Here is a 26,489-nt window from a genome sequence, read left to right on the forward strand (position 1 = left end):
ATGCATGCTTGTCTTGAGAAAGAAATATAGAATCTCTGTTTTTCAAAACTAGGAGTACTTCCATACAACAGAATAGAAAGTGTCATGGAATATCAGTGCAGCGAAAGCTTTCAAATCACGCTCACATAGACTGCATGTTATACTTGCCTCATTTTAGCTCTGATTTAGCTGAAGATGTACTAAATTGTGGTGTCCGGACAGAGGGCTAAAAAGTGACTGTGCTGTAGAATTGTCACCACCAACATGAGAACTCATCATATTACCATGATTTATATTTTGTGATTTCACTACTGCTCAAACTTTTTAAATATTTTACCATCTTGCCCACATGGGAGTTACTATCAAGATATGACACTTACTTGAGGGTCACTGTGAGGTCAAAAATAGTCTGGAAGATATCCGAAGAGTTCTTTACTATTTCCAAGGAAAGAGAAAATCCAGATGCCTTCTTAGGTAGGAGAACATTGTACTTAAGGGTGGCCTAGAAAGGATAGCAAATTATAAGAAAACTCATCCTGTATTAAGAATTATACAGGCTGACTACAGTCAGTAGTAATGTAATTTTACATTTTAAGATAACTAAGAGTATACTTCCATCATTTCTAACACAAAGGATAAATGCTTGAGATGATGCATACCCCACTTGCCCTGATGTGATTCTTACACATTGTATGCCTGTATCATGTACCCCATAAATATTTACACCTACTATGCACCCACAAAAATTAAAAATAAAACATTTTTAAAAAGAAAGAACCTATTGCTTATTTCTATTATTAATGTAGTTTACATCTTTATCTTCAGGGAATCGGGTTAAATTCTTTAGTTTTCAGAATAATGTAATTTAATGAAGACAGAATACTTTCTAATAGCAATAATCCTCAAGAAACTTCGACAACTGAGTACCTTTTCATAAAATAACTTGCATTTTCGGCTATTGATAGTGTAAATACACAAAACGGTCAGATAACACTTCACGTAGAACTGAACAGACAGTCTGACTCTTTTACTGGCAAACACTCATCACCCTCTCAGACAGATTTCTGTTACCTGGATAAATGTACAGCCGTGTCCTTCCACATCTACTGTGTATTCTCCAGGTGCCTTTGTTAGTTCTGAACGTTGGACCAGTAGGCGGTTATCACTGTTAACCTGGAAAATCTCACTGGATCCTTCACGGCTAAAGGTAACGGTGTTTTGATCCTTAGAGAAGGTTAACTTCATGTAACGGGTTATGGCAAGAAGACAAACTGGAGTTTCCTGCACAGAACAGCACAAGCAACGATCCAAGCTCAGTTATGACACAATATTGGTCATCATTTGACCACGGACTTCATATCAATCCTTAGAAGTGTTCCTAAAACAGGTCAGCAAAACACCAAGAAGCAATATCCTGAATGGTAGGAAAATATACTTGCTTGTGCAAATTGTTTCCACTTAAATTAGTTTTCTTCAACAAATCTTAATTGTGTTTTTACTTTCTAAAAATTTTTCATAAAAGATAGTCTCTTTGGTTAAAAATGGTGTCAAAGCTTTTCTAAAAGTTAAGGCATTACATAAGTCAGCGGCCCCTGTGGCTGCCATGGATAATTCTTTTTTTTTCTGCTCCTCTTCAAAGAAGGGAGGTCAGAATCAGGAAAAGATCTTCGGAAATGCATTCGTATATGGTTTGACTCAGAAACTAAGACCAAATACAAAGAGAAATGCAGATTTTTCTCGTGGAAATAAAACTGGTTTTTTGTTTTGTTTTGTTTTGTTTTTTTTGCATTTTCAATTTGTTTCCAAGTAAGGAAAAACATGTCATTGTTTCTCATACCCCCCATTTCTCCTGTTTTCCTTCCTTTCATTTGCTTTTCCCAGTGTATAGCCCACAGAACTAGAGAGAAAACTTTCTTTTTGGTCCATATATAATTTGAACATAGTATCATCAGGTGTCTAATGTACCACCAAGAGTGGTGCTTATGACAAAAATATCCTTTAGACTTATTCTGTGTTTGCTGTGTGAATGAAGTTACAAATGGTGATAAGTTCCTGGAATAGGGGGCCTCATTTCATTCGCTTCTACTTAGAGGCTTCCTAGTAGAGTGCTTGATACACAATAACTGGTCAACAAATAATTGTTGAGGAAATAAAATAGGATTAATAATATCCACGATTCTTCTTCTCAGAAAGGATTTGTTGTGATATCTTTACTATTAATATCTCACTCGTCATAGAGTTACAGCTTCTGCACTAAACATACTGCTATTAATATCAGGCCTACATGAATTACCTGGGTAGAAGAAAAGCCTCCATGGGAATCCATCTGTTGGGCAAGCCACTGCACAATCTTGCTGGCATAGGTGAGGTCAGGAGTTTTCCGGGAAACGACAGCCAACAGCACATAGCAAGTCTTCTCAGTCTCAGCAGAAGGTGCCCAGGGAATAAAGGATGGAAATTCTTCTGTCTTGGGTTTCCTTTCTCTTTCCCAGTAGATGACATTATCTGAGAAAAAGGAAGAATTTTCACATAGTCTGTATAAAAGTCATGGGTTACACATAAAGAAGGATGCAAATTCCATTCCCGACCTCTGTTTGTGCTGAATTGCTCCCCTCACATTTATATGTTGAAACCCCAACTCCGAGTACCTCAAAATGTGGCTGTATTTGGAGATAAGACTTTTAAAAGAAGTGACTAAGTTAAAATGAAGCTTACAGGCCACAGTCCAATCTGACTGGTGCCCTTATGAGAAGAAAAATTTTGGACACACAAAAGGGAGAGCAGGGCTGTGCACACACAAAAAATCTTGTGAAGATGAAGGGAGAATGTGGTCACCTGCAGGTGAAGAAACCACACTTCCAACACCTTGAACTTAGACTTCTAGCCTCCAGAAGCGTGAGAAAATAAACTTTTGTTGCTGAAGTCATCCAGTACGTGGTATTTGATGACAGCTATAGCAAATTGCTACAGCCTTAAATAGCAACTTTCTAAGTAGCAGGTGATTAAGCTTCCCCAGTAGTTATGATAGTCTATGGCTTGGTCACCAGGCTTGACTCCCCTCACATCACTCATTTGAGAGGAAGCTAGCATAAAGCAAAAGAGGAAAGTCTAGAATATGCAGTGTTCTTGAAAGGTATAAAGGCCACTGATAAATTCCATAAGAGAAATAGAAACACACTGGCGAAGAGGGAGCTCCTATGTGACTGCTTAGAACGCTTCCTCGCTGTGCTCCAAGATCACCCCCACTAGCAACAATGAATAATAACGCTTACTTATTTTTGTGGCAGATTGATCCAGGGTCTGGAGTAAAGATTCCACTTTCTGCTCTTCTCCAGCTAAGGCAAAAGTGTAAGCTAGAATTGCATGATTGTAGCCATTAGTGACACCACTGTCCAATGCCTCTTCAAGGCAAAAGAGTGCGCTTCGTAGAGCAGGAAACTGTTGGTCAGGAAGTAGAATCATATATTGTAAACTGATAACCGAACATTCCATGAGCTTGCTGAACATTTAAACTAATCATTGTTTATAATATATATAATATATCCTCAAAGTATATTTTATATACAAATCCATTTACATATACACATATATTTTATCCTTCAAAAATATCATTAAAATAAATTCATAATATCATTATTAGGACCTAAGCAATAATTTTTTTTTTTTGAGCTAGGGTCTCGCTCTGTTACCCAGTCTGGAGTGCAGTGGCATGATCTCAGCTCACTGCAACCTCCACCTCCCAGGTTCAAGCAATTCTCCTGCCTCCGTCCCCCAAGTAGCTGGGATCACAGGCATGTACCACCAAGCCCAGCTAATTTTTGTATTTTTAGTAGAGACAGGGTTTCACCATGTTGGCCAGGCTGGTCTTGAACTTCTGACCTCAGGTAATCCACCTGCCTCAGCCTCCCAAAGTGCTTGGATTATAGACATGAACCACCATGTCTGGCCCAATAAAATTTAGTAAGAAAATGGCAGTTTTTATATCTGATCAGTGATATTTTAGTTATGAATGTCTTCTATGTGGCAAAGCATCCAAATTTATCATAGGCCCAAGAGTTTTTTTTTTTTTTTCTAACGCCTAAAATAGAGGCTTACATTTCTGAAGATAATTTTCAAGGTATACTAATGACCCTGACAATTCCTAGCATCTTAGTTCAGGAATAGATTTTGGAAATCTAACCTATGGATTGGGAGGTGGCGAGGGTGAGCCACACTGGAGTTGAAAATGTTTACTCACTGTTGAGAGAGAAACAGAATACTAGGCTATGGCTTTACTTAGAGCAGAGGTTCTCAAACTGAAATTCATGGCTGAACTTCAGGAGAGATGTGAATGCCTGCAATTGTGTGAATAAGTCGTTTTTGTGTGCATATGTGTATTCTCCCTAGAGAGAAACTCAATCCTGTTTTTCAAAGCTGTCTATGAATAAAAAACAGTTTGAACAGCATGAATTTAAAGGGTGGTAATAAACTAAATGTTATCTCGGGGTTTCATCCAGTCTTAGAATCTCAAGTGACTCTGACTCTACAGTCTATTTAATGTGCATTCAGCTGACTGAAATCAGAAGATGATGGGGATCCATACAGTGAAATTGAGCCCGGCTTCAAAGAACATCCCAACAACATATGCAGTGAGTGAAATGTCCTCTTCATCTCCACCCTGAAAACAAAGGAACAATGAGTCATTCGGGACAGCAGAGCACAAAATAACAAGTATTCTTTTGAAGTAAAACTAGGTAGGTTAAAAATACTGGAACAAATACCATTATTCATAAAAACACCCGAACATGCGTAGTTTTTAAATTAGATGGTTAATAGTCATACTATCTGAGCAAGAATCATTCAGATTCTATGCAATAATTAAATCATAATTATTAAGTTGTTATTATTATAACAATTAATTTCATGTGTATTAAATAACATATATAATCGTATTTATGCAGCCTGGTGTTAAGCATACATTTTAAGGAATTCACAGGACTCTATTTGTCTCCACTCGGTATAAATCTGAAGAAAGTCAACAAAGAATTTCTAATGAGGTGAAGCAGAAAGTTGCTGTGAAGATTCCTGGAAAAGCACACTAGAAGGTCAGCAGAGTCAAGTCTCAGATTGTTACAGTGTAAAATGAGAAACTCATTTTAAATCATGTGGTTTGCAAACTAACTGTGCATAAAAGTCCCCTGGGATACTTACATCAACCAGAATCTACACAGAGACTCTGATTCAAAAAACTCGGAAATAAGACAGCGAAATGCATTTTAATGGGCGCTCTAGTGATTCTGATGGAAATGGCATTCAGAATGGCATTTGGGATCTACTGATCTTGTACAAGCTTTCCGTTTTATCTATTTAAGCAAAGGACAACCCCTCCCTTCTTCAGAAAAGAAATATTTCTGAGAAACCAAGTGTTTAAGACGCAAATAACAGCATATGGCAGGCAATAACATGAGGCACGAGGACTCACAGTACATGTAAATTACAGCGAGTGGTATCACCATTCCTCTGCAGTGTAAGCTTTTATTTTTCCCTTGCATTTTTATTTCTCTCAACTCATAACACACCCACCCACTCACCCCCCCACACACAGATATTTAATTAATGAGAAAATACTGGGGAAGATCAGACAAACTGAAGCAGTAATCAGCAATGATTCGCCAGTAATGAATCCAATAAGAAGAAAGATGGGATGTGAAGAGGTTTTAGAAGAGAACGTGGGAAAGTTTTTGATTTTTCTACCGAGGAGCAAGAGCTCTTCTCCTTCAGGGCCCCCCTGTTGTAAGGAATAAGTTTGGAATAAATTAAAAATACCACAAAACAATTTGAATACAATTTGCATGCAAATTAAATATCATCGAGTGTCTGTTTTCATTCATATTTTGACATGGATTAGATATGCATTCTGTATTTCAAGAACAGGAGTGATGATTAAGAGGAAGGATGCTGAAGAAAAGCTCAGCGTATTTCAGGGGCCATTGGAGCACGCTAAAATGCCATGATAGGAGATTTTGAGCATCCAGAGGGAAAAATAGGACAGGAAAGGAGACAGAAGATGGGCTGGAGGTGGACAGCTATCTGCAAAGAAAGGAAGTTGGAAGGGAGGGATTTACCTAAATATGGACAGGAAAACGGTTGGATTCTGCCAAGGATATAATTCACCTCATTTGTACTTTGGCCCTGGGGCAAGCTTGGCCTTTGAATTTTTCCTTGAGAGGATCTTAGAAAAACTTGCTTCATTGAAACAATGTGAACTACTAGATGCTCTCCCCGGAACTTTCTTGCCATCCATGGACAGGAATAAACTTTCCTTCCTCATATACTCACAGCCCCCTCCCTTTATACATTGACTGTCTCCAAATTTATGAAAGTTTCTTTTCTAGGTTCCCTTTCTCTCTCCTCCCTTCTATTGCTAGTTTACTTTCTGAAGAGGACTGAGACCCGGGAAGGACTAGAGGCTGAGTAAGGCAGACAAGAGACTCAGAAGCAGTCACATCCAGGCTGTGGTTAAACATGCACACAGCTGGAATGGTGCTGCTGACCAACCCACCACAGGCCCAGGACTGCAGTGGCTCAGAAGGCTTCATATTCACAGGAAGAATATTCATATTCCAGATCAGGAAAGCCAGAGGCAGGGCAAGGCAGGCAACGCCCAGGAGCAAGGAAAGCCTGGTGCTGCTCCTCTCTCACCTCCCAGGCATGGTTGAAAAGCTGGCCATCATTCTTAAAGCAGCCGTTTGTTTTCTGCTGGCTTGAAAGCCAGATTAAGGTCTGTTTTTGAACATTTTCATCAATGAATACATAATTTTTCATTCTCTCCAATGTCTGATAAGTAAGAGCACTGAGCCTGTAGTACAAATCACCAAAGCAAAAGTTAGATAAAGAGGAAATGGCGATGTTAGCAATTCCACATGTTCATCACCATCGTTCTCTTTGGGTAAGGGATGCATTCAACTCATCTGCTGTAAACCATCTTTATTGATAGTGGCTCTTTCCTTTGGGTCAGGAAAATATTATGACTAGCAATAAGTGGAAATTAGAGTAGGTGATTTTCAGCATGTTTGCACCCAAAGGTCTTGCTGTGTAGCCCATTAGATTACCTATACATGGAGGGAGAACTGATGTAATTAGGCATTTTGGGTTCTTCTAATTTCACTTTCCTGAATCTACAGGGGACTCTGAGAAACATAGAGTAAGACACGCCCTCTTCGGTGGAGTTAGCCAGCTGTGCCTGTGTGCGGGCTGTCATGAGAGGATCAGACTGCTGAGTAAATCATCACGAGACTGAAGGTATATTGTTGTATTAGAATCGGAATCACTAAATCTTTAGTTTTATCTATTTCTCCTCCGTAAATTGACTTTGAAACCCACTTTGCTTCTAAATCCCCACTGAACTCTATCCTCCTTCACCTCCTTGCAAGCCCTCCTCAGGTAATTTCTATATTATATAAAATAAAATTTTTATGTCTCACCATATGCTTCCTTTCTGATTCTGCTGCCAAAACACACTATATGAACCATCAGAGTTCTTGAAAGATAACTGCCTTTGATAACCTAAAATAGAACATTGTAGGAAATTATTTTTTAACCTAAGAAAGTCAGAAGAGAAAGAATAGTGCAGTGCAAGCCCGAGGTTTTGGTGTTAGACAGACATAAATCACTAGGATGATCATTTCCATTTGAACTTCTAAAATTCAGTTTCTGTATTCACAAGGGAGAAAACATAACTCTTACTTTATAGGATTTTGATGACAAGCTACTACAGATGGATATGTCTGGCTCAGTAATTGCCTCATCATTGGTACCTACTAATTATTCAGTATATTTCCCCTAAGGTCCTTTTAATTCAGTGTTATCTTTCTGAGAAGAAAAACTAAAGAAGATTATTTTATGCTCTTGGACTTTTCCTTAGCCTCACATTTTACAACATTGGCCCTCTTTCTGTATACAAAACCAATCACTTCATTGCAACAGACCACAGCTGAGCACACAAATACAGACACTGATAGATGAACCACTGACAACAACTCTTAACAAAAACAACAGCAATCACAACAACAAACAAGGTAGCTTGCAAAATACCAGGCATTAAAAAAAATTAAGTGCATAGCTTAAAACTCTGCAGCTGCAAATGATGACCACACAGATTTTGAAGTCAAACAGAAAACAGAGCTAGGACTGAGAGTTCCCAGGTTCAGGTTCACTTTTCTTGCACCAGACTACTGCAAAAAAACAGCTTATGACATCTTTGTATGAGTAACAATTGATTTCAACAATTATGGGCAGAAATTACTTAAATCTTCTCACCGTTAGACAAGAGAAAGAAAGCCTTAGATTGAACTTCCTCTGTCAGTTGCTCAGTAGATTTCAGGTAGTCAAGAACGTAAGTATCAGATGCCAGCAGGGCAGCATTCTGCTCTCCACTTCCATAGGGCGTTTGCAGAACAACCAGATTCTGCATAGCAAGTCCTAGAATATCCCCTAAAAACAGGAAAAGTAGAAAGCTGTATTGTTTATAGTTGCCATCTCAGCATTAATAACTATAGACAAAAGAGGCCTAGTGGAATAGGTAACATTTAAAATTGAGTCTAAATGGTGGAAACAAAGAAAGTTTTATGAAGCAATTTGAAAGAGGAGATAGCCCTGAAGGGTGAAGTTAAAGTGCTATGGAAAATATTTCTGAAAATCTCATTACCAGAGAGAGGAGAAAGTTAGGAGAATATGTTTGCTCATTTGCTAGTTTTTTTTTCTTTTTAAAATAAACCAATCCTATGAATTACAAAGTATAATCCATCCCTTCCAAGAGATGTTCATGTTAATAACAGACAAAGAAATTTGCCTTTTGTAGCAACAACAAAAAATTCTCCTTGTACTGAGAAAACTCCCAACATCATTAACAGGCAAAGTTAATTCTGATTCTCCAAGAGGTGAATTTCATATTTCAGATTAATGATTATAAAGAACCTCTTGCTTTCTGAACGCTAGTTACCATCTACACAAGCTAGGGTTTCCTGAGAATATAGGTCTGGAAACGGTACTGTAATCCCTTCAGATCCTGTCAGGAAACATAGAGGGTGATCTGAACAATAATTCCCTCCAATTGATAGCTTAGGAAAATCTCTCTATTCTGTTATTTTAAGGATTTTTTTAAGACCACCTCAACCAAGATTTTCAAATCATTGTGAAACAAAACATTTAATCAACTTACCCACAACTGTGAAAAAGCCTCTGGCTGAACCTTCTACTACATCATTTGGCAAGTCCAAAACTCCCTGCTTGGAGGCTCTGGCACCTGGAATGAAAATATTGATTTAAAAAAATGTGATGGCTTCTTTATATCAGCAGATTTGGGGGATACACGTATTGGAAGTAAGATTCCATTACTTATTTTTATTTTACAAGTTGTTTATTAGAGGAGATGAAATTGGAGTTCTGACCTAGTTTAGGATAACAGCACATTCAGAAAATGGCATATAAATCTGTGCATTAGATCGTGGCCCCCATTCTTCACTGGTTTAGTCCCTGAACTATTTATGTATGAAAAAAAAATGTAAAAACTATACTGACTGTAACACATAAAACAACACACGCAAAAGGTAAAGCTTGAAGGCTCTGATGAGTGAGTATAATCAGATCAGCATCAACCGGGTAAAATAATACTCCTCATGGCCATAAAACCAGAGACTGAGGGGCAGGGGCAGTAACATATCTACGGGTTATTTTATCCTAAGAGTACAAAAGCAAAGATTATATTATGTGCTATTGGGCCTCAATCCTGATGTCCCATTGTCCAATATTGTGTGCCAACCATATCATAAGAGGAGCTAAGAATACACATGATGAAAAAAAAATAGGTTGGGGCAGACTAATGTCAAAAAGTGAAGTAAAAACCACCTTCTGAAGATGCTTCTCGATGGCTAAAATTATATCATCAAGATAAAGCATGAAACACGAGAATCCTCCATGAGATATTTAACGTGAAATCACAGGGCACATGGACTCATGTGGAAGGAGAGGACATAAACTGATTCTTCTGGTGAATTTTATTTAGGACTAATTTGACTTCCTAAAAGATCCTCTTACCTTCTGTACAGATAAGGAAACTCTGGGTCCTTTCCTTTTCAATACCTTCAGGCTGTCAAAGAGTAACACAAACAAGCACGGAAGAATGAGTTTAAGTCCTCTGTCCATGATGGAAAAGTGATTAAGCACCAGCTCACTTAAGCATGGCTGGTGCAAGTTTATCCCTGAGAGAAGATCCAACTCATGGTCCCCTTCTGTTCATATCTGGAAGGCATGGGACGTCACCAGCACCCATTTTAGCTTCTGCGTTCTGTAGCTTGGACAGGCATAACCTTGATGTCATTGTGGGACACTCTCAGCTCCTCTGATCCTATATAGCATCTCCAGTAAACAACTAAAATTGCTTTGTGGAACAGGGATGTGCCGAGAGGCAAATCAATAGTGTTCCTCTGACAAGTGCTGATTCTTGTTGAGGATGACGGGAACTGCATGGGAGTGTAAGACAAGTAGATTTGTCTCTTGAATATGAGAATCGGAAAAGCAGAAGGAAGAGAAATAGGTGTACAGGAAACATCTTGACTCAGAAACAAACAAAAAATTGTCAAGTCTGTTTCAAGTGTTAAGCTTTACTATCCTGGGTGAGGTATTAATTAAAGAAAGGATGAACTTTATGCTGTTTTAATTCATTTAAAATGGCATGTCTTGTGTCAAAAGTAAATGTTGTCAACTAAGTCTCTTCAAGGAGAATGTCTTTTAAGACAGAGCCTCTTAGATGTCTGTTTCTTTTCAGGAAAAGCTTGAGAGTTTGCATATCCATACCTCTACCAAGAAGCTTTTGACCACAGTGTCTTTCCAGTTCAGCTTTTGCTGCTCCATTCCTTTATTTGGACAAGCACTGCTTTGTTTGGACTCAGCAACTACAGTGATATTCACTTTACCTGGAAGACATTCCAAAATATAAATTAAATTGATCATTGGTCCCTTCTATAATGAGAAATGACTAGAGTCTGTGAACCATGTCTTGAATTGGATGAACCAAATTCTATCGTTAATTTGATGCTTAGAACAAAATAACTTGTTTCTTCTCCTTCCTCGATACTATGTGGTATCTTCCATTTCACCTGTTCCTTGATTTTCATGATTCCTTATATTAAGTAAATGATAAATTTACTTAATTAAAACTTAAGAAATTTTAGGAAAAGTAACATTCTACAAAGTCATCTGAGTCAATTCCTTGATATTGATTGTTTATAAAGATTACTTATGACAATATAGGCAAATAATGTCAGCTGATTAGGGCTCCTAACTTTTCCCAAGATCAAACAAACAAAAATAGTAAAATATTATGTAGTAGACAGGCACTGGGATTAAAATACTGTCCTAGCAAGGAATTCATTGTCTTTAAACTTCCTGATTTCACATTACATAATTAGAGCTGATCTCCAGTTTCCTTGCTTGTAAAAATTAGAGGATTGAAAATAATCATTCTTTAAAGTTATTATTATTTACATGACTATACATCAATATATACAACCAAAATATTGTTCTTATTTTTTGGTGTGTTTGATTTGTTTCTCTGTCTCAGAAAGCTTGTTATTTCACTCTTAACACTGTGTCTTCAACTTAATGTCATAAAACTATACAAGTTGGTACAGAATTCTCTCTCAATTGCCAAGGTAGGATTTTGAAGATCTTGTGCGGTAGAAATACTGAGAAACTTCAAATCTAATAGAAAAATAGTCTGAGAACAGCATCACAACTGAACTAAAATAATCTCATCGATGTATTATTTGCTGTTAAAATAATACAACAAATATAGGACATTAAATAAAGACAATTTGAATAACTATTTTTTAAAAGTAGTGATTAAAAGTATCACACATATCACATCTAGCCTTACTTGTTTACTAGAGTTTTAAACTTTTTCCATTCCATGTATTTTCAATATTTCAATAGGAGACAAGTTTATTTTTCCATCTTGCAGATAGCATAGGCACTAAATATTCTCAGTTTTTGATCTCATTCCAATCATTTAGTGATTTTGGTATCCCCGTGGCACATGTAGTAAATTTACAAACCTGACAATTACCTAATTGATCACTGTGATGGAGCAGCAAGTTTTGTGAAGGTGGCCTGGGTTCATGATGGTAGGCCAAGGAGCCAGTGAGAAGTCAAAGAATTAAGGTGGCATCAATGACAACATGGCCTTTATTTGGGATATGGCGTATTCCAAACATATAGTCCATGATAGGTCATGCAAGTTAGCATTTATACTGTATTTTAATTGCATTATGCTCTTGTAAAAATGAATGGTGGTTTTGCGCTACACAACATTAACAACCAGAAATTAGATTACTATAGATTAGAATTTCTAGTGGAGAATTTACAACAAGAATTTTAAAAATGTAGGCCGGGTGCGGTGGCTCAAGCCTGTAATCCCAGCACTTTGGGAGGCCGAGACAGGTGGATCACGAGGTCAGGAGATCGAGACCATCCTGGCTAACACGGTGAAAACCCGTCTCTACTAAAAAATACAAAAAACTAGCCGGGCGAGGTGGTGGGCGCCTGTAGTCCCAGCTACTCGGGAGGCTGAGGCAGGAGAAGGGCTAAACCCGGGAGGCGGAGCTCGCAGTGAGCTGAGATCCGGCCACTGCACTCCAGCCTGGGCGACAGAGCCAGACTCCGTCTCAAAAAAAAAAAAAAAGAATTTTAAAAATGTAAAAGAGAAAATCATGTTTGTATAGACAATTTAAGGAAAATAAATGGATACAATTAATATGGGCTGGTTTTCCATGAGCGACTGGTGTAGACAGATAGCTGCTTACCCAATTTCTTAGGTATAATAGTCCAGACATTTGTTTTCCTCCCTCCAGTTTGGATAATCTCACTGCCATTGATTTTCAGGGTGTTAATATTTGCTTCATAATTCTGAGACTCCTCCACTTGAACAGAAATCTAGGAAAACAATCATGGCAATGAGGATAGCACTGGAACACACATCACTATGAAACGCCGTGCTCAATACACTGTTTAAACCATCACTGTGAATGAAAGCAATTATATTTGTTTGAAGAATATGGACCTAAGTCTCATACCTTTATAGTAGCATTTTGCATTTGAGAATAAAGAGAATATGGAAATATTAAGAAATATTTTAGCTTTGTTAAATTTTTGCCTCCAGATCAAAGAGAACAACTCACCTCTACACATGTATCCAGGTAGTTGAAGACATTGACAATCAAATCAAATTGTTCATTTTGAACAACCGAAAAGGGTGAGGCAATTTCAACAAAGAAAGGTTGGGAGACTTCTAGAGTGGTTGTAGAGGAAACACCAAATCCAACGTCGCCATTCACACAAAAGCCACTTGCCTCCCATTGGGTTATCGTATCAGGAATGAGGAATGAAAGATTGGCAGAGCCTGAGGAACTGGAAGAAGAGGTTATCGGTAAAACACATTCTTTGTCTGAACCAAGAACTTAAAATTAAGTGCGAAGCAAGCAGAAAAGTATTGACTGAAGCTCAAAAGTGAGTTATATTGTTTGGATGGGGCATTAGATAAAAATAATGAGAGCTGGATTTTTATAAAATTTGAGTGTAGAAAGGTCATGTTTCTTTAAACACCACATTATGGTTTTTGTTTTTTGTTTTTTGTTTTTTTTTGAGACAGAGTCTCTCTCTGTCACCCAGGTGGGAGTGCAGTGGCGCGATCTCAGCTCACTGCAACCTCTGCCTCCCGGGTTCAAGCAATTCTTCTGCCTCAGCCTCCCGAGTAGCTGGGATTATAGGTGCCCACCACCACACCCAGCTATTTTTTTGTATTTTTAGTAGAGACGGGGTTTCACCATGTCAACCGGGCTGGTTTCAAACTCCTGACCTCAGGTGATCCACCTGCCTCAGCCTCCCAAAGTGCTGGGATTACAGACCTGAGCCACCACGCCCGGCCCACATTATGTTTTTTAATTGGGGCAGCTTAAATCTGTCTGCATAAAATAAATAGAAGAGAAACTCTTGGTGAAGGGAAAACAATGCTAGAGAAAAAATAAAATGTGTGATCAGTGCATGCAAATCGATGATATATATTTTACAAATACGATACTGTTTTATATACCCAGGAATAAAAGTGAAGAAAGAAAAAGAAAATAGAAATAAAGACACATAGGAGAAAAAATGGTTAAAACTCACTCGACACTGACAAGGTCCCATATCCATGTCTCTGGGAAGTTCGTTCTTACTGTTTGAATTATAGCCTGTTCTACATAGTCAGCATTCTCCTCTCTGAGTTCACCAGCTAAAAAAAAAAGGAAGAAGTACCTTATTCACACCTTGGACTCTGCAAATTACGGTCTATATATTATCAGGGTGTAAGGTCCCCATAAAACACCTCACTTTCCTGTATCACAGTCACTTACTATGACTGTTTTTGTGTATCACGATACATTGCCTGTTCCTATACACAGTCAGTTACCACATAATGACACTGTGATCAATGACAGACCACTTAGACTGCAGTGGTCCTGTAAGATTATAATGGAGCTGAAAAATCCCTACCACCTATTGTCATCAAAGCCATCATAACATTGTAGTGCAATGCATTGGTCATGGGTTTGTGATGATGCTGGTATAAACAAACCTACTGCACTGCCAGTCCTATAAAAATATAGCAGAGAAATTCTGTATAGTGCATAATACTTGATAATGATAATAAATGACTATGTTACTGGTTTTTGTGCTTACAGTAAACAGTATACTACACTGTTTACTGTTTAGAATGTACTCTTTTTCCTTATCAAAAAAAAAGTAACTGCAAAACAGCTTCAGGCAGGTACTTCAGGAGGTGTTACAGAAGAAGGCATTGCTGTCACAGGATAGGACAACTTCATGTGTGTTATTACCTCTGAAGACCCTTTAAGTGGTACAAGATGTGGAGGTAGAAGACAGTGATATTGATGATCCTGACCTTGTATAGGCCTAGACTAATGTGTGTGTTTGCGTTTTCGTTTTTAACAAAGAAGTATAAAAGTTACAAAAATTGAAAAATAGGAAAAAGCTTATAGAATAAGGATGTAAAGAAAGAAAATATATTTGTACCCTGACTCACTCAGAGTAACTTTTAACCTTGCAAGCTCCATTCATGGGAAGTGCCGTATATAAAATTACAACTTTTTTTTATCTTGTATACCACATTTTCACTGTGCCTTTTCCATGTTTAGCAATGTTTAGATACATAAATAGTTACCACTGTGTTACAACTACCTACAGTATTCAGTATAGCCACATGCTGTGGAGGTTTGTAGCCTAGGAAAACTAGACTGTAACATATAGCCTAGGTGTGTTGTAGGCTACAGCATCTAGGCTTGTCTAAGTACACTGTATGATGTTCACACAGCAATATCACCTAACAATGCATTTTTCAGAACAAATTCTCCATCACTAAGTGAAGCATGATTGTATTTCTGACATTGTATTTTATCAATAAAAGTAAATTACATCTCACCTCTGAAGCTAATTTCTTGTTAGAGCCAAAAGCATTTCTAGTCTGTCTTATTCTGCTTTATCCAACTATAGGATGTCTAATTGTAGCCAAAAACATGGCATAATTCACATATAAAATTCCAAAATTGTATAGTTTATCTCAAATACACTAAATTCCACAAACCGCTTTGGTCTTCCCCCAACAAAAAATTTAAGATTACCTACATGCAATTCTAGATGGAGCACTAAGCATCAGACCATAATTTTCTGTTCCTACAAAAAGCGGCTTAGAGAGTGAACGCCCTCTCTCCATCACGCATACTTCTGGTTTTCGGTAATGGAGATTGGTAAAGACTTTCAGACCCATGTTCTTTAAAGAAACAAACAACAAAAATATTGTTCATTCTTTTCATGCAAGAACTATAAAAGGCCTGTTATTTATATTGTAAAGATAAATGGATGGTCAGTATCCATATTTTCTGTCTTAACAAAGGCCTGAGAAGTTGCAAGTCAACTTACCTCTATCTGACTTATGGAAAAGCCCTATTTTAGAGAAAAAATGGTAATTACTATGATTTATCTAGCACTTATTATGTGCTAGCATTTTTCTAAGTATTTTCCATTATTCTCCATTTCATCCTAAGTGAAAAATACTGATGAGATCAGCACTATCATTACCCTAATTAACATCACACACACACACACACACACACACACACACACACACACGGCACACTCAGTAAATTGAAGAGCTGGAACTTGATAAAGTCTGTCTGATTCAACGCCCCTTTTCTTATACACTTGTGACATTAATTATAAAGATTCTTTCATGGAAGTCTCAGCATATTTCATTAACGGCCTAGGGATATCTGGAGTCCACACTCTCTTAGCCTCTTGATTTGACTATCTTTGCATAAGATTTATTGTATTAATTAGAGGCTGTCTTTTTCTTTAAATGAGGTTTTGTAATTGTAGCTACATGATTTATTTTCAGCAGAAAATTTAAAAATCAACAAAATTAACATCTCCTTTTTATAAGACACTTTCTCTGTACTCTATTGGCAGATTACAGACACAAATCTCAAAGTATAGGCAGAAAACTATATAATTAAGAAAACATCAATATGCATTATGAATACTAAAAATTGAGATGAAATATTTTCCAAATTCCTTAGTGATCTTACCATGACAATATTATAGATGTCTCCATCCCCATAGTTGCTTACAGGCATGTAATATAAACCATTGTAGAACATCTCTCTCTGAGGAATGCAAGGGTCTTCCTTGCCATCATCAAGATTGAGGCCACGGTAGAAATAACCATACAGCTCTATACTTGGAACCTTGTTATATACCTATGAGAAAAAACATTTCCCAATAATTTTAAGCACTTCTTTTACAATTACAAAATTGGCAAATTGTGTACTATACCATTTATTCTTGTTCTTTTCTTTAAGAGCATGCATCATATTTAATCCAGTATTTTCACTTAAGCTCTTCCTTTCAAAAGAGCAAACCAGTTTTGTTTTAGGCCACCGATACCATGTTCACAGAATTTCTCAGCTTAGGCACAGGATTTAAGAGAGAATATAAGAAAGCAATGCCTGATTATTGATTAACCCAAGGCCCATTGTACAGACAATCAATTATAATGCTAGAACTTCTAAGTCTGGAGAATAATATTAGCTGGCTGATTTTAAATCTTCTTACTTAATCTTCCAAACAAAACATAAAATCAACAAAGAGAACAAGTAATGATACTCATGACGAATATCTTTAACATTACTGCGATACAGAGAATGCCATGATCTTCAAATTATTCCTTAGTAGAGAAACAAACATCAAATTCCAAGAGAGCTTCTACTGCTGTTGCAGAGGGAAGGCTTAAGAGACTGCAGAGAAAAAGCAGAAAGGCATGGAAAAATGAGAAGAAACATGCACCAAGTCAACGCCAAGTAAAAGAAAGTCTAGCATTGTTAAAAATACAAATCACTCTGATGGTAGTTTCTTTTGCTGTGCAGAAGCTCTTTAGTTTAATTAGATCCCATTTGTCAATTTTGGCTTTTGCTGCTGTTGCTTTTGGTGTTTTAGACATGAAGTCTTTGCCCATGCCTATGTCCTGAATGGTAATACCTAGGTTTTCCTCTAGGATTTTTATGGTATTAGGTCTAACATTTAAGTCTCTAATCCATCTTGAATTAATTTTCGAATTGACAAATGGGATCTAATTAAACTAAAGAGCTTCTGCACAGCAAAAGAAACTACCATCAGAGTGAACAGGCAACCTACAGAATGGGAGAAAATTTTTGCAATCTACTCATCTGACAAAGGGCTAATATCCAGAACCTACAAAGTACTCAAACAAATTTACAAGAAAAAAACAAACAACCCCATCAAAAAGTGGGCAAAGGATATGAACAGACATTTCTCAAAAGAAGACATTCATACAGCCAACAGACACATGAAAAAATGCTCATCATCACTGGCCATCAGAGAAATGCAAATCAAAACCACAATGAGATACCATCTCACACCAGTTAGAATGGCGATCATTAAAAAGTCAGGAAACAACAGGTGCTGGAGAGGATGTGGAGAAATAGGAACACTTTTACACTGTTGGTGGGATTGTAAACTAGTTCAACCATTATGGAAAACAGTATGGCGATTCCTCAAGGATCTAGAACTAGATGTACCATATGACCCAGCCATCCCATTACTGGGTATATACCCAAAGGATTATAAATTATGCTGCTATAAAGACACATGCACACGTATGTTTATTGCAGCACTATTCACAATAGTAAAGACTTGGAATCAACCCAAATGTCCATCAGTGACAGATTGGATTAAGAAAATGTGGCACATATACACCATGGAATACTATGCAGCCATAAAAAAGGATGAGTTTGTGTCCTTTGTAGGGACATGGATGCAGCTGGAAACCATCATTCTTAGCAAACTATCACAAGAACAGAAAACCAAACACCGCATGTTCTCACTCATAGGTGGGAACTGAACAATGAGATCACTTGGACTCAGGAAGGGGAACATCACACACCGGGGCCTGTCGTGGGGAGGGGGAAGGGGGGAGGGATTGCATTGGGAGTTATACCTGATGTAAATGACGAGTTGATGGGTGCAGCACACCAACATGGCACAAGTATACATATGTAACAAGCCTGCACGTTATGCACATGTACCCTACAACTTAAAGTATAATAATAATAAATAAATTTTTAAAAAAAATACAAATCATAGTTTTCAGACTCAACAGTTCCCAGTACTGCACACAGGGAAAGGGCTTGGAATGAATGGGCCTGGTAGTGGAAGCTTCCAAAAAACATGACTAATGGGAAATAATCAGATCACAAGAAGAGGTGTGCAGACCCTTGGAGACAGGGCATTTAAAGAAGGAAAGGATGTCATAGGATAAAATAACTCCCTTCACCCTCATTTCCATCACCAACATTTTTTAAATAATGCATTTTACTAAAAAAAAGAAAGGGCACTCTTCACCTATGAACACTCTGCACAAAATATCAAGAACTAGAAAAAATCAACTCCATACAAAGCTGCTGTAAGAGAAAATAGGAAATGTAAACCAAAACAGTTCAGCTAATGAAACTTCTCCACTAAAGTCCCTAAGTAAATAAATAAGTAAACGAAGAAAAGCCATACCAAAATAATTTAACATAAGTGAAATATTCTCAAGCATGTATTTGGGGTATTTAAAAGGCAGCATGAGTCAGAAACTCAATTAAGAGAAGATAGAAATGGAAAAAAAAATCAAGAAGAAATAAAATGAGGCTTTATTGAACTCAGAAAAACTAGACAAAATTATATCATAAATAAACCCTAAAGTATAAGGACATCAAGATAAAACAGTTAAGAGAAAACTTTAAAGGCAGCGTAGATGAAAAACCAAAGAATAAAACTGGGGGAGAATGAATTAAAACAGGTCACAGACAAAGTGATTGAATTGGAAAGCAGGCAAGGAAGATCCAACAAATGTACAGAGATTTTTTTAGAACAAAAGAAAAGGGAAAGACTAATATTTACAATTATAATTCAGGAGAAATATCGGAAAATAAAAAAGATTTGAGTTTACATATTGCATGAGTCCACTGCGTATCTGGCAAAACTTCTACAGAATAATACATTCTTACTGAAACTATTAGACTAAAGTATAAGCGGGAAAAACATTCAAGGCCTTCAGACATAAAGATAAAGTAGCCCACAATGGAAAATGAATTAAACTAATGTCAGCACTATTAAAACCATTTTCAAAGCAAGTCAATAATAGGGTAGCATTTCAAAGAAATTTTAAAATGTATAAACCAAAGATTTAATATACAAATACCTGTCCTTCATTTATTAAGGCTTTAGAAAAAATAATTTTGAATATGAAAATGTCAGAGAATTCTATACTTATGTAATATCCTGAGGACTTTAGTAGAGAATTCATGTTTAAAAAAATTTTATTTATTTATTTTTGAGACAGGGTCTCATTCCCTTGCCCAGGCTGAAGTGCAGTGGTACAATAATGGCTCACAGCAGCCTCGATCTCCCAGGCTCAAGCAATCTTCTCACCCCAGCCTCCTGGAGAATGAGCTTTATGTAACCAAAAGGTGACTCAGGAAATTAGTAAAACTTGATGAATAAGAGAAACAATAAAGAATGTAAACATTATATATCCTGACAAAAAAGGAAAGATACAACAATCAAATGAGAGAAGAGGGAGAGAAAAGTGGAAACTAGAGATTACTGACTGTTGTGTAGGTGGCAGTTAAGACTCAAAGATTTAAAATAATGGACTAGATATTAAGGTTAAGCAAGAAAAAAATGAGATTGTGATGTTATAAAATATGTAAATATAAAAATAGCCACTATAATAAAAATTCAACCTTGCCTGAATACTCAAAGAAGCTTCAAGCAAGATAACAAAAAACAAACAAACAAAAAAGCTAAAGAAATAAAGTAGTTTTAAATAAAATATAGAATCATAAGAAAAATAGTATGATAGAGCTGAGGCCTAACACATAAATCATATCAATAGAGTGAATAGACTTTATTCTCCTTTAAAAGACAAAGATATGTATATTTAAAACAAAACCCAATGCTGTACTTGATACAAAAGACAAGTGGAGTGTGTATTTCAAAATGTGAAATCCAAAGGGCAGGTAAAGGAAAATAATAAGAATGCAAAGGCTGCAATCCTCCTGTTACTGGAAATAGTAGAAGTAAGGCCAAAAGACATCAAACAAGACAGAAAAGAATACTTACTGCTAAAAGCTACAATTCATAATAAAGCCATAACAGTTATGATTACCTGTGCAGAAACTACAGAAGATGCAAGAAGAAACAGAGTGCTATTAGTAGGGTATTTTAACATATCACTCAGCAGAAGAAGGTTAAATAAATTTTACAAAATAAGTAAGAATACAAAGGATCAAAATAATCCAACCTCGTGGATGGAAAACAAACTGTCTTCTCAACACATGAGATATATTCGCAAAACCTCATTATATATTTGGGCACAAAAATATATCAGTGGAAATATTGCTGACCATGAAGATATAGAACTTGAAATTTAAAAGAAAACTCTAACATAAATTCCTTTTTACTTGAAAATTATAAAATACTCCAGTAAGCAAATTTTCAGTGAAAGGGTTAATACAAACAGAAATTACAGAATTTCTGAAAAATAAAAATGGTGCGATTGCTACATATCAGGATCTATGAGATACTTCAAAAGCAGGAATCATGGAAAAACTTAAAGGCTTAAAAACACCAAACCCAATAAAATAAATTAATGAAAATGAAGCAAATTTCTAAGTGAAAAAGCTAAAAATAACAACAAAATAAAGCACCAGTAAGGAAATAATAAAGATAAAAACAGAAATTAATGTGGTGGAGTAGCAAAAAACCTCATATCATATGACATCACATTAATACATTAAAATTACATGTTTTTGGAAAACTCGGCAAAATAGGTAAACCACTAACTAATCTAACAAGGAAGTAAATTAGCTATCTGCTTAGGAACAAAAGAAAAACAATTTCCATGACTCAGTTTTCAGCCTTATTTTTTGTCCTTTTAGCATTGTGAATTGGGGTCTTGAGTTGTTTGTATTTTCCTTTCACAATAGACTGATGTATGTAACCTAGTCTCAAATGATTCAGAAAAAATTGAAATGCCATAAACTGTGTGTGTGTGTGTGTATGTGTGTGTAGGGGTGGAGAGAGTGAGAAAGAGAAATAAAGTATGGCAAAATGTTCACAAACTGGTGAATCAGGTCAATGGTATATGGGAGTTCTCTGTGCTATTCTTGCACTTTAAAAAATTATTTAAAACTAAAAGCTAAGCTTACATAATATAAAAAAATAACATAAACGTATAGAATATAAATTGGAATTCACTCATTTATAGAACTTCACTTGATTTATACTATTGATATAGCTATCAATAATAAAGAAGGGCAACCTCTTTTGGTTCTGATATATTCTGAGACCCCTGAGAATGCCTCTAGAATTTTCTTTTTGAGGTCCCTTGATGATCTTTCCTTGAGACAGTTTTCCTAAGATATTTCCACCTCCAACTGTAGGAAGAATGAGCAGAAGCTATTTACTCTGAATCCATGAAACTCTCAAGGTAAAAAAAAAGTGTGTGTGTGCGTGTGTGTGTGTGTGTGTGTGTGTGTGTGTGTGTGTGTGTGTGTGTCTATATATATATATATATATATATATATACCTTTTTTTCTTTGAGATAGGGTCTTGTTTTGTCACCCAGGATGGAGTGTAGTGGCACGATCTTGGCTCACTGCAACCTCTGTCCCTGCCAGGGCTCAAGCTATCCTCCCATGTCAATCTCTCAAGTTTCTGAGATCACAGGTGCACACCACTGTGCCCTGCTTGTTTTTCATATTTTTGGGAGAGACAGAGTCTCATCATGTTGTGCAGGCTGGTCTCGACCTCGTGAGCTCAAACAATCTGCCCACCTTGGCCTCCCAAAGTGCTGGGATTACAGGCGTGAGCACAGCACACGACCATATTCCATATTTATAGAAAAATTGATCCTTTATTTGTTTGATGCCTCCTCAGATCCTGAAAGCTTCTAACTAAAAGTATTTTTGCTCCCTGTAATAGAAAACTTACATGTATTTATGTTTTGCATTGAGAAAAATATATGGTTTCTATCATGATTCACAGTTATTCAGTTATTATTACTGATTCTATAATTTTATATTTAAAACTGGACTTACTATAGAATGTTGAAAACGAAATACAGAATTGTATTTTTTGGTGAGATCTCAAGTTTGTAAAATATATATGCCTTCAGAAAAGAGATTTTTTAAAATTACAGCAAAACTATAAAGATGCCTAAGTGTTAGGACTATAAATGATTTTTAAAATTTCCTTCTTTATGTCTTTGTATACTTTGCTTATTTTCTATATTATCCAGGTATAATATTAATCAGAAAAAATTAAATTATTAAATTAGATTTAAACATGATCATAAATTTCAATAGTTATTTATATGTAATTGTGTTGGAAATAAACAGAAAATATCCAACAATTGTTAGCCGAAATAAATTTGATGTGAACTTCTGGAATTCCAGGTCTGGAAATATTTACGAAAATAAAAGATGCATTTATAGAAAATAACTTTACACTGAATCCAAGCAGATCCTTGAACACAGAGATTTCATTTTATTCCAGGTTTCCACATCTATGATTACACCTACGATTTTAAAAAATCACAGTTGTAAAATTCCTAAACTGTTATAATTATCTATCAAATTCTCTACTGTTATAAGCATGTTCTTAGGGTAGCCAAGAAAAATAAGTATATAATCCATGAAGGAACAAAGGAAGAAAACATTCAATATTTTCAAGATGTTCAAAACATCACCTGAAGGCTAAAACTTCTGGGAGGCCAGAGAAACATGAAAAACAAGGAAGTAGAGAACTTACACTTTCAGCTGACAGCTGTTGCTCCGATTTCAGTAGAAGGACGCTCCTATCCACAGCCCGGAGGGCACAGAATGAGTCAGGGGCTGCTTGAAGATAGAGGCTAGCATTGGAGCCAGGTAGGCCCTGCTCTTTAGAGAACTTTATGTTAACCTAAAGTGGAGGGAAAAAAAGAAATGAGAGTAGAGACCATTTTATGTAAAGATGATCTGAATACATTTAATCTCTCCTGAATAAATCCTTAGAGATTTCTGTACTGTATTTCCCCTGCCCACTCTCACCCTCAGCTCTCCTTGCAGAAGTCCCCCTTCACCACCCTGCTGCCGTCTCAGGATTGGCACTGCTGCCAAGGATCATGTATGGTGTTTGGTGATTCTCGCATCCCCTAAGAATTCAATTATGCCAGCACTGAGTGTGAGTTTCCCACTTGACGGTGATAGTAGTCAGAAGAGAAGACAGCAGGGAGCAAACTGTTCCCACTTTTCAGGCCAGAAATAGGAGAAACATCACCTTGTGTTTAAAGCACTTGTCAATCTGGAATCTGACACTGTCAGCCACAATTTCCCCACTGGGGTGAAGGGTGTAGACAAACAGGACAGCCACAGGAGCCAGATCAGCACTGATGCTGATTGGGAATGAGAAGTTTCCATTCCAGGCTGTGTAAATAGGAGACGAACAGATAAAATGCCGAGAGTTTCCTGGATCACTGGTACACTTAGATAAAAAAGAATGGCTCATGGACAGAAGGGGTAAATTTGGCCCTGTTTTCAAGACAAATAAATCAAATAATAGGAAGTACATATACAAATAAAGAAGACTGCATAATTTAGATGATAATAACAACACTGGGATTTTGTACACCACTTTTCTAATGTACTCAATGACCTGCCAATAAAAATTAAAGAAGGAAATTTTAAAAGAAATTTTGTCCTTCATCAAGACATTTAGTAGCTTACCTCAGGCTGTGCTAACTATTCCCTTCATCCACAAATTGAAATAAGTGCTCATTCTAACTTCTTTTCACTATATATATATACACACACACACATATATATACACACACACATATATATACACACACACATATAAGTTTGACTACATATAAATGTATTTTCTTAATATATATAATTCCCATATATATAATGTCTATATTTCCTTAACAAGAACAAAATGAAGTTAGAGTACGTAGTTTAAAATGAATATATTATATATACCTTTGTTTCTGATTTCCTTTTGTCCACTGAGTAAGATAGCTCCTTTCACCATCATCTGTGCAGAACAAAGAAAACATAACATGCAATATATCATCTAATGTCATCATATTCTCACATTGTGATTAGGTAATTTATTACTTAACGGTAATTCTGTTCCATAAGATAGGGTAGTTTCTGCAAGCAAATATTCAAAATAGACTTTGCATAAGTTGGAAAAGAGCAGAGAAAAGGACTAAAATTGATTGAGGTTCTATTATGTACTGGAAACTTTGTGAACTATGTGCAATGCACTGTGCAAAGTGGCACATAAAGCTCTGAAATTGTCAGGGCTGTCTGGTTTCAAATACACCTTCACCTGCTCATTAACTTTGTGACTTAAGGCATGACGTTTTACCTGTTTGCCTCTGTTCCTTTATCTGTAAAATGGAGATACCTATAATGCTAATTAGATGAGTTAACACATATGCAATCCTTATAACAGTGCCTGACACAGAACACTTACCCTCAGAGGTAAGTCTTATAATCTCCAATTACACTGTACACCTGAGGAAGCCAAGGGTTAAATAGTTCAACCGATCTGTCCAAGATGCACTAACTTGCATGCTTACTAGGAGAGGGTGGGGGATTCAAGTTAATGTCTTAATTTCCGGGTCTTTGTCTTTTCACTCTTCAACAAACTTTAGAGCAGAAGTCCCCAGTCCCGAGGCTGTGTACTGGTAGGTGCCTGTCCATGGCCCGTTAGGTACTGGGCCACGCAGCAGGAGGTGAGCAGTGTGGTGAGCAAGCATTACCACCTGAGCTCCTGTCAGATCAGCCGTGGTACTAGATTCTCATAGGAGCACAAGCCCTGCTGTGAACTGCACATGTGAGGGATCTAGGTTGTGTGCTGCTTAAGAGAATCTAATGCCTGATAACCTGTCACTGTCTCCCATCACCACCAGACAGGACCATCTAGCTGCAGGAAAACAAACACAGGGTTCTTACTGATTCCACACTATGATGAGTATGTAATAATAATAGAAAGAAAGTGAACAATAAATGTAATATGCTTGAATCATGCTGAAGCCATCCCCCCATCCCCACCCCATCTGTGGAAAAATTGTCTTCCATGAAGCCAGGCGCCGGTGCCAAAAAAGGTTGGCGGCTCCTCCTTAGAAAGACAAAATGGACAGAACCAAGAGAACGAAGTCCGTTTGCTGCTTATCAAAATAAGTTTTCCACCTTGCTTTCTGGCATCTGCCCAATATTTTACTATTACAGAGGGTCATACATACTTGTTATGAGTTACATTTGAATGCTTAAACAAGCAGATGCTGAACAGCAAGTTCTTCAACCTTCGGGAAATTTAAATTGCCTTAGATCATTTTATGTGTTTGTTGTTAATGGATGGAACAGTATTCACCAGCAAAGTGAGAAGGCTCCCCTTACTCTGGTCACCATGGGATGACTGATGCTTGCTTCCTAAGCTGTGTGGGGCTAAGCAGAAGTACAATTGAACAGGATTCCAGGAACCCACTGACTGAGACTCACCAAATAGAAGAACTTTACATTGGAACCATCCTCATATGCTTCACTGTTTAGGGAGTAAAGCACAGTAACAACCTTCTGCTGATTACATTCAAGCTGCTTTGGTTCAGGAACAATCTTCAGGAAGCTGTTGGTTCGGGAGTAAAAGCGTGAGACTAAGAAGCTGGCATCCGAGTACTGAGGCGTCAACCAGCTGGGAAGATAGCAGCCCTTAGGTCGAACATATGTGGCCTGAGATGACAAAAGAAAGTGAAGGGTCTTGGTATCATGACATCCGAAGACAGGTGTTACTGAGAATGGAGGCTTCTC

At 37.0% G+C, this 26,489-nt stretch overlaps 1 protein-coding gene across 1 annotated transcript in view; it reads right to left on the bottom strand.

Moving 5' to 3' along the window:
- LOC126930038 (ovostatin homolog 2-like) overlaps positions 1–26,489 on the bottom strand; it is a 47,734-nt gene that overhangs the window by 4,279 nt on the left and 16,966 nt on the right. Inside the window, exons 12-31 of the mRNA XM_050746638.1 lie at positions 26,184–26,411; positions 24,654–24,708; positions 23,950–24,095; positions 23,443–23,592; positions 16,653–16,823; positions 15,694–15,838; positions 14,179–14,284; positions 13,194–13,422; positions 12,819–12,948; positions 10,813–10,931; positions 10,054–10,105; positions 9,179–9,262; positions 8,278–8,451; positions 7,443–7,524; positions 6,661–6,817; positions 4,562–4,636; positions 3,252–3,417; positions 2,273–2,484; positions 1,051–1,260; positions 360–481 (exon numbers count right to left, since the gene is read on the bottom strand). Coding sequence (XP_050602595.1) covers positions 360–481; positions 1,051–1,260; positions 2,273–2,484; positions 3,252–3,417; positions 4,562–4,636; positions 6,661–6,817; positions 7,443–7,524; positions 8,278–8,451; positions 9,179–9,262; positions 10,054–10,105; positions 10,813–10,931; positions 12,819–12,948; positions 13,194–13,422; positions 14,179–14,284; positions 15,694–15,838; positions 16,653–16,823; positions 23,443–23,592; positions 23,950–24,095; positions 24,654–24,708; positions 26,184–26,411 — 2,813 coding nt within the window. The remainder of the gene's footprint in view (positions 1–359; positions 482–1,050; positions 1,261–2,272; positions 2,485–3,251; positions 3,418–4,561; positions 4,637–6,660; positions 6,818–7,442; positions 7,525–8,277; positions 8,452–9,178; positions 9,263–10,053; positions 10,106–10,812; positions 10,932–12,818; positions 12,949–13,193; positions 13,423–14,178; positions 14,285–15,693; positions 15,839–16,652; positions 16,824–23,442; positions 23,593–23,949; positions 24,096–24,653; positions 24,709–26,183; positions 26,412–26,489) is intronic.

Source organism: Macaca thibetana, chromosome 11, assembly GCF_024542745.1.
Source record: "Macaca thibetana thibetana isolate TM-01 chromosome 11, ASM2454274v1, whole genome shotgun sequence".
NCBI lineage: Eukaryota > Metazoa > Chordata > Mammalia > Primates > Cercopithecidae > Macaca > Macaca thibetana.